We start from the raw sequence: 8,230 nt of genomic DNA on the forward strand, positions 1-8,230 counted from the left end.
CCCCATCTGCAGAGGGAAAAAAAACAGCACTACTGAGCAAGCCCCTGGCATGAGCCAGCAGGGGGCGAGGCACTCAGCTTGTGCTCTCTCCTCAGTATCCCTGATGTAGGCAGGGCATACCCCTGTCACAGATGAGGAGACTGAGGTTCAGAGTGGAGACGTGACTTACCCAAAGACCATCCCAGGAAGTGGCAGGGCCAGAGCGGACCCGAGGCCTGACGGACTCACCGAGTTCTTTCCATATCTCCCACCCCTCTGCAAAGTCTGCTGTGGCCCCCACCCCAGGATGGGACGAGCGCCCGCACCATGCCATTCTTGGTGACAGAAATGCATCAGTGTTATTAACAGCAGCAGCAGCAGCAGCAGTGGGAACCAGCACCCCATCCCCGGAACTGACCAGGTGGGAAGGACTGGCATCCTGGCCAGGGCAGAGCCGGAACTCAAATCCTAGCCTTCAGACCGTGGCTCAGCCTCCACCCTTGACCCTGGCTACTGCTGTCTAGAGACAGCCACTTGGAGGCCTCACAGACAGCATGTCACGAAGACGCAGCTCCCCGTTTACCTGCCGTGCGTCCCAGGATGAGTCCCGTCCCTTCCCCGAGCCGGGGCCACCTCCTCTGACAGGTGGGGATACCGGCTGGATCTGCCTCCCAGGCAGGCAGGCGAGGATTAAGGGCTGTCTGTCAGGGTCGCTAGGCTGAGTCCCGAGGAGGCGTGCTGGCCGTGATGCCCCGCCCCGAGGCGGCCCTCTGGCGCCCCCGCGTGGCTGCAGGGATGCGGCCTTGGTTCCAGAGCTCCAAGCCGGGACCTCAGGGGCTCGGCCCAGATCCAGCCCCGTTTCCGCTCGCGCCGTATGGTCCCAGGGCAGAAAGAGGCTGCATCCACCCACCCTGTTCTGCTCTGACCTCAACCACCATCGTCTCTCCTTCCAGCCTCCCCACCCCCACCCCCAGCCTGTGCCATCCCAGCTAGGTGCCGTGAACACTGCATCTAGAGCTCAGAGAACTACTCAACTCTGAAAAGGAGGGGTTGCCCCCTATACGTTCCCCTGCTGGTGGCTCCCCATCTCTCCCCTCCTGCAGTTTCAAAACCACCTGCCTAACCCTCCCAGCCTCTGCTCCCCTGCCCCTCAACCACAATGCTGTGGCCACAGGGGCCTCCAGCTGCCTCCACCAAACCCAGGACATTTGCACGTGCTGTACCCTCTGCCTGGCTGCTCATTTTCCCCTTTTTCCTGACCACAACTCCTCAAGTCTCACTTAGATGCTGTTCAAACCCACATCCCTGCCACCGTTACCCGTGCCTGGACTTTTCTGTTGTGGCAGTTGTGACTTTGGGGTCACTAAGCAGGAGAGCAAACTGAATGGATCACAACAAAACTGTTTTGGCTGTTTGTTAGCTGGGTGACTTTGGACAACTCACTTCATCTCTCTGTGCAATGGTGTCCATACAATGGGGACAATTCAGTGTCCTCCTCAAGGTATTGTTTGGGAGGATGAAATGAGTCTTCTCATCATGCATGGAGAGTCCAGAACCCTCTGTGTGTGCCTCTCTTAGATCCCTCAGTACTTCCCGCCCTTGCCTGGGGAGTGGGCAAAGACCTGGCTTTCTGAGGCACAGATCTGGGTTTGAATCCCCCAATCACCTCTCTGAGCTTCAGTTTCATCATCAGTGGAATGGGTAAGAAAAATGCCCAGCGGTGCGGAGCGAGAGATACAACAGGTAAAAAAAAAAAAAAGGCTTTTGCACCACACTTGCACTCAGAAGATGGTCAGTAAAGGAGCCCTGTTCTCTTCCAGGCCATGAGGGCCTTCAGGGTAGGGTCCCTGCCCCCAACCCGTGTGTGCAGGGCACGTGGTAGGTGAGCAAGTGCAGGAAAAAAGGGCAGTACCAGCCTCCAGCTCTGGTGCGAGCTCCTCGAAGCTGGGCACGTCCTTGACCAACACGTTGGGCACTGCCCAGTTTAAAGTCAGGCCCCCCTTCTGGCCACCATCATGGTCAGTGTCCTGGGTCCCATCCGCGGGGGCTGGGGGCTCCTTAGACACCAGCAGGCAAAGCACTGGTTCCTTGGTAAGTCCTGTGTCAGCAGAGAAGTGGGACACGACAGGTCAGCACATCTGGAGCCCCCGGGTGACAGTGACGCCCCTGGCCCTCCAGGCCACCTGCCCCTCTCAATCCCCCAACGCAGCTCTGTGGACCTGCTTGCCGCAGAATGGACCCATGACTCATCCTGAACAACCTCTTCCTGCCCTTCTCTGCTCCCTGTTTCCCGTGCACTTTCTAGCGGTCAGTCAGATCCCAGACCGCGAAGAACCAGTCCAAGGCTCAAATCCTGATATCGACACCTGCTAGCTCGGGGACCTAGGTGCTCTGTGCCTCAGTTTCCTTCTTTGAGAAAGGAGAAGGTTAAAACCTGCTTTATGTGGTTGGTCTGATGAGACAACTACCCAGAGCTCAGGCCCGGATCTGGGCACGCTGTAAGTGCTCAGCAAATTCTCCCAGCTGCTTTGTGCTTGGGGCTGTGGTGGGGGGTAAAGGACACGGGTTCTTTCTGTAGCCGGACAGCCTGGGCTCAAATCTCAGGATGACCACTTTGAAGAGCAGTGCTCTGTGGGGTGACATCCACGCTCTCCAACTGAGAAGACCTCTCTGGCCCACCCGCTCCCCCACGAACACGAACACACACACACACACACACACACACACACACACACTCACACACACACTCCTGCGGCCATACCGAGTTGTGTGCACTGAAGGTGAAGGTGCTGGGCCCTGTTCTTTTGCTCATCCACCCTCTGCCTGGAATGCTCTCTTCCTTTCTGTCTTCAACCTTTCCATTGTTTTCATAACTTGTCAAAACCCAGCTTATCTGTTGCCGCCTCCAGGAAGCCCTCCTTGCCCACCCCCTGCTGGGTCAGGGTCCCCTCTGGGCTCCCCTGTGGGCTCCGTGGGGAGGTGTCTCTCTTGCTCTGTGTCCCCGCACCAGACTAAGGGCAGGCAGGTCAAAAGCAGGACACACGTGTGATCCTCCCCGGGCCCCCAGCATCCGGCTCAGGCCAGGCACAGGGGAGATGCTGAGGAAGAGAACAAGCGAGCTGAGGTGCCTAAAAACCGCAAACGCTTGGGGCCCCGGGGAGCAGGATGCCAGGCTACCGCCGGGGCGCCACTTACCGCGTCTCTCCAGGAACCGGAGGGCGTCCAGGTAGCCTTGTCTGCAGCTGTCGGCCACCATCTGCCAACACACAGGTCAGGGGGGATGGGAAAGGCCTGGACCTGCCCCTTGAGCTGCCTGTTCATAGGCCAGGGACTCTCTTCACCTGGAAGCCAGCCCTGCCCAGCCCTGCCCAGCCCGCACTCCCCTCTGCAGGGTTCAAGGGCCCCAGTGCTGGGCGGGGGCCGCTTCCGTTGAAGATCTGCGATCTGCTCAAGCTGCTTCCCTCCCCACGACCCCACGTCACCTCCCTTCTCTAAGACTCTTTGGCAGGCAGGGCAGGGGCGGGGGCGGGGGCTCTTGCTCCAGACTTTCCTCTCTCCAGGCTCAGGGCGCCCGGGACATTGTCTGGTTCCCTGTTGATCAATGCATAGTGGTTCCCTTTGCCCTTTGATGTTTATTTCCAGAAGCAGCCTGAGATGGCAGAGGAAACTAGGGGCCCACACGGGCCTGTCTCAGTCAGAGCTCCCCTAGTGGCGGGAAAGGCACCTGCACGTCCAGGAGGGAGCTGTGTGGCCTCGGAATGGCCACGCCACCTTTCTGAAAGCCTGAGCTTCCTTGACCGTAAGATGGGGCTGAGATTTTCTGTCCACTTCACAGGTATAGGGGAGATCGAGTAAATGAGGACGACCTCGTTTCCTAAATTATAAAACACTACGGAACCAAGGTGTCTGGCTGGCTCAGTCAGTAAAGTGTGCGACTCTTGGTCTCGGGGTTGTGAGTTTGAACCCCACGTGGGGCGATGAGTTGACTTAAAGTAAAAAATTAAACACTACAGAACCAAAAAATGTATGAAGGAATAGGGGAGGGCCAAGGCATGTCATGGTGATAAACTGTTGGTTGTCAAATGACCCATTTCCAAAACACTGGGAAAAAAGACAGGAAGTGTAAGTCTATTGTCCACCTTGGTCTGTGTTTTTGCCTCACCTCCACGGGGATGGTCAATTTGGCCAGAGTCTAGGGCAGTGGTTAAGAGCACGGTTCTGGGCTAACTGAGGATTTGAAGCCTGGCTTTGCTGCTTCCGGGCTGTGTGACTTTGAACAAGCTGCTTAACCTCTCTGAGACTTGGTGTCCTCCCCTGAGAAAGGGAGATGATAACAGTACCTTCTCACAGAGCCTGACCCAGAGGAATATCAGCAGAGGCCTGGCTCAAACCCAAGCTCGGTAGGGTTGGCCTTAGCAAGCCTTGATATGGGGGCCAGTCCCAACTCAGCATTCCCTCGGGAAGGGGAAGGATTGTACGGACGCCACTTGAGCCCCGAACTGTGAGTTCAAGGGCTCCGTTGTAAGACTCAGGACGTGTATTCTACCTTGGTGATGGGGAGGGTGTGGGGACACAGTCTGACTCATAGGACCCTTGATCATGGCCAAGCCTCTAACACCTTCCAGGCAGGCGCCGGGGGCCAGACCTACCTCACGGCTGGGGGGTATGAGGGAGGCAAACCCCAGGAAAAAGTTCTTGGTGGATATCTGGAAACTGGCATTGAAGGCATTCAACTCGTGTATGCTGGCCGAGGTGCTCTGGGGGCAGATGTCCACTGTCCCGTGGAAAGGGGACACAGTGATGGTGGAGGGAGAGTCCGCGAAGGGCAGGTTGTTGCTCAGAGCCCCGTCGATGTAGCGCTGCAATTCAGGTGGGCTTCCTGCTCAGGACGCCTGTCCTCTTCCCATACCGCCATGGAGCCACCGGCCGGAAATGGGCTGCAGCCGGTGACCTCTAGTTGCCCCGGAGCCACTGGGTCCACTCCAGCCCAGGATGTTCTGAGCGCCACCCCCAGGAGGGGGGTATTGGGGGAGGGGGGCTGGCACACAGCAGGTACTCAAGGAATTCCCTCCACCCACATGGCTGTCAGCAGTAAGAATACGGGGCCACCCAGAGCACGGGGCAGGGACTCAGTCACCAAGCCCCTGAGATTCACTTACCTCCCCTCTGAATTCGGGAGGAATCGTCCCACAGTAGAAAGGAAAGTATAAGGTACAGACCAGAGCCTGGGAAAACGAGGCAGCGGAAACACAATTGTTCATGCTCCGGGTGTTCAGAACCTGCTCTGGGCAGAGCAGCCTGCAAAGTACATGGCGTGAGTTCTGTGCTCAGGGGAGGGAAATGAGGCCCAGGGAGGTGTCAGGTGCCAGCCGAGTTCTCAAGGTCAAGGAGGTACTTGAAAGCAAGCCTGTTGTGACGCCCACCCTCCTCTTCCTGCTAATGGGTCCTCACTCACTCGAAACTGCTGCTGGGACCTCCCTCCCCCCCCTACCCCAGGACAAACGGAGGCGCCAAGCGCCCTTCCCAGCTGGTAGGAATGCTTCCCCAACAATCCACATATGCCTCCCAAAGTGTGTTCCCTGGACACCGATTCAACCAGATGCATCTCAAATAAGAAACCCCGACTTCCGGTTAAGTGTCAGACTCTTGGTTTCAGCTCAGGTCATGATCTCATGGTGGTTCGTGAGTTTGAGCCTTGCATCGGGCTCCACACTGACAATGAAGAGCCTGCTTGGGATTTGCTCTCTGTCTCTGCCCCTCCCCCAATCATGTTCTCTCTCTCTCTCTCTCTCTCTCTCTCTCTCTCTCTCTCTCTCAGATCAGCAATAAATAAATAAATAAACATTACAAAAGAAGAAACTCTGACTTCTTTACCCACTTGGAAAACACTGTCCACTCTTCCCAGTAGAGGCTCTGACAAGCCCTGCAGTGAAAAAGATGCTTAACATATTGACATTTAGGGCTCGAGAATTCTGCTCGAGGAGTGGGAGATGATGGGGTGGGAGGGGGCTGTCCTGAACACTGTGGGATATTTAGCCGCGTCCTTGGCCTCTACCCACTAAGTGTCAGTACTTGGTGCACGCGCACACACACACACACACACACACACACGCAGAGCTGTGACAACCAAAAATGCTTCTATTGTTGTCAAATGTCCCCAGGGAGGAAAAATCATCTCTGGTTGAGAAACACTGAAGGAGAGCCTACCAAACTCATTGAGCATAGAACCTTGTCGGGCACCTGGGTGGCTCAGTCAGTTGACTGTCTGACTTCAGCTCAGGTCATGATCTGACAGTTTGTGGGTTCAAGCTGCATGTCAGGCTCTGTGCTGACAGCTAGCTCAGAGCCTGGAGCCTGCTTCAGATTCTGTGTCTCCTTCTCTCTCTGCCCCTCCCCCATTCTCTCTCTGTCTCTCAATAATAAATAAATGTAAAAAAAATTTTTTTTAAAAAAAAGAACCTTATCTCGCAGTCTACTTGGAAATATCCCTCCAACCCTCTCTAGGAGATGCAGAATTCATCCTGTCTCTAACCAGGTGGAGATGCAAGTGGGAGCCTTGTTCCCACAGATAAGAGTGACAGTAGCTAATGTTTACTGAGCACCTATTATGTGCCAGCTCCTGTGCTATGTGCCACCCAGGCAAAGATGCTGAGGCACCCGTGAGGGTCCCTAGGCGGCTTCCTCAAGAGCCTGTGGACATCAGGCCACAGCACGGGACTGGCCCGTCTCTGCAGACCCTATGAATTCCAATCAGCACGGAAGCTCAGACTCAGTCCCCATGCTGGAGGCTGGGGTCGGTAAGATGAAGCAGATTCTGCATTGGGGCCCCCAGTCTGGGTGGAAGGCACGGACCCAAACAGGAAAGGGCAGCAGAGCTGTGATGAGGGAGCTGAGGCCCTACAGGGTAGGGACCTGTCTCCCTACCTGCCTGAGCTCCCCCAGGGACCCAACCCCTGCTTAGCCACCTGACCACGCCCACAGCCTGTCACTGGCCTCTCTCCCTGACCTGCGGCTCTCCTAATACCATCATGGGCAGGCACACCTCTGAAAAAGCAGCCCCTTCAGGGACCCTGAGTACAGAAGCCTGACTTTGCCCCTTCCCCAGCCATACCCTTTTCTGTGTGCAGCCAAAGGGCCTTCCCAGAGCAAGGTGGGAGCGAGGAGACCCCATACTTACCCAGTGGCTCCTCTCTGCACCTGCACTGCCTTGTTTGTAAACAAACACAAGCCTCATGTCCCCACCCCCACCTCGAGGAGTATCTGCCCCTGGGAAGCACCTGGAAGTCCTTGGGAGGAGATGGAGCCCAGTTGCCTGTCTCCGGGCCCATGGATGACTCTCACCTGGATGACTTCACTGCGGGTTGCGAAGTCAGTGACTATGATGTTGTGGCCGTCGGGCCAGCGGGTCAGCGAGATGCCCAGCCGCTGGGAGGCCAGAATGTGAATGTCGGCAGGCAGTTCTTCCAGCAGCTTTTGCTTGATGTGCTCAATGGGCGCGAAAGCTGGGTGGAAGATGCCCAGGCTCAGGTTCTCCAGGTGCCTGACCATGTCCAGGAGGTGGGAGCAGCAGAAATCTGATGGGGGGGAGGGGAGGAGGGGGTCCTCAGCCTCCCAGAGAGTCTGCCCGTATCCGTCCCAAAGCCTTGACCTCCTCCCCAGGTGCCTCCCCGCTCCATCCCAGAATGTCTGTGCCCAGCCCTGTGTCCAAATGCTCTGTCCACCTTTTGATCTCAGGAGCAGGCTCCCCAGCTCCGCTCGGTCCTTGCGAAACAAGGATAACCATAGCCCCGAGTCCTCAGGATTCTCATAAGGCTTAGACGGGAGGATGCTGGATGCAAAGGGCGCAGGCCCCAGCGCCAGGCACGGGGCCCTGAAACGCCCTCCCTCCCGCGTGGTGCCAGCGTCCCGCCGCGCTCCTCGCCCGCGTCGCCCCCGCGCACCGACAGTCTTGCCGGCGATGATGCTCATGGCGTTGAGCGCCCCGGATGAGGAGCCGTAGATGCGGCGGGCGCCCTGGAAGAGGTCCGGGGCATGCTCCCTGAAGCAGCTGGTCACACCCACGTGGTAGAGCCCCAGGAAGCCGGCGCCCGCGAAGGACAGGCTCCAGCTGCCCTCCTCCTGGTAGCAGTGCATGGTAGGGGCGGCCGGGCAGGGGTCGGGACGGAGCTGGGCCGGGGGGTCCGCACCGGGGGTGCGGGGCCAGCGCTGGAGTTGGGAGAGGACCCGCTGCCGGGAAGAAAAGCTCCGGCAC

At 57.5% G+C, this 8,230-nt stretch overlaps 1 protein-coding gene across 1 annotated transcript in view; it reads right to left on the reverse strand.

Annotated features, from left to right (window-relative positions):
• Nucleotides 1–8,130, reverse strand: part of PNPLA5 (patatin like domain 5, triacylglycerol lipase) — a 13,024-nt gene extending 4,894 nt beyond the window's left edge. The window contains exons 1-6 of the mRNA XM_077757867.1: nt 7,920–8,130; nt 7,321–7,553; nt 5,139–5,204; nt 4,629–4,838; nt 3,175–3,235; nt 1,892–2,077 (exon numbers count right to left, since the gene is read on the reverse strand). Of these exons, the coding sequence (XP_077613993.1) occupies nt 1,892–2,077; nt 3,175–3,235; nt 4,629–4,838; nt 5,139–5,204; nt 7,321–7,553; nt 7,920–8,112 (949 nt within the window). The 5' untranslated portion in view covers nt 8,113–8,130. The remainder of the gene's footprint in view (nt 1–1,891; nt 2,078–3,174; nt 3,236–4,628; nt 4,839–5,138; nt 5,205–7,320; nt 7,554–7,919) is intronic.
• Between the last annotated feature and the right edge of the window lie 100 nt (nt 8,131–8,230).

The sequence above is a fragment of the Crocuta crocuta genome, unplaced genomic scaffold (assembly GCF_008692635.1).
Source record: "Crocuta crocuta isolate KB4526 unplaced genomic scaffold, BGI_CrCroc_1.0 scaffold143, whole genome shotgun sequence".
NCBI classification, from domain to species: Eukaryota; Metazoa; Chordata; class Mammalia; order Carnivora; family Hyaenidae; genus Crocuta; species Crocuta crocuta.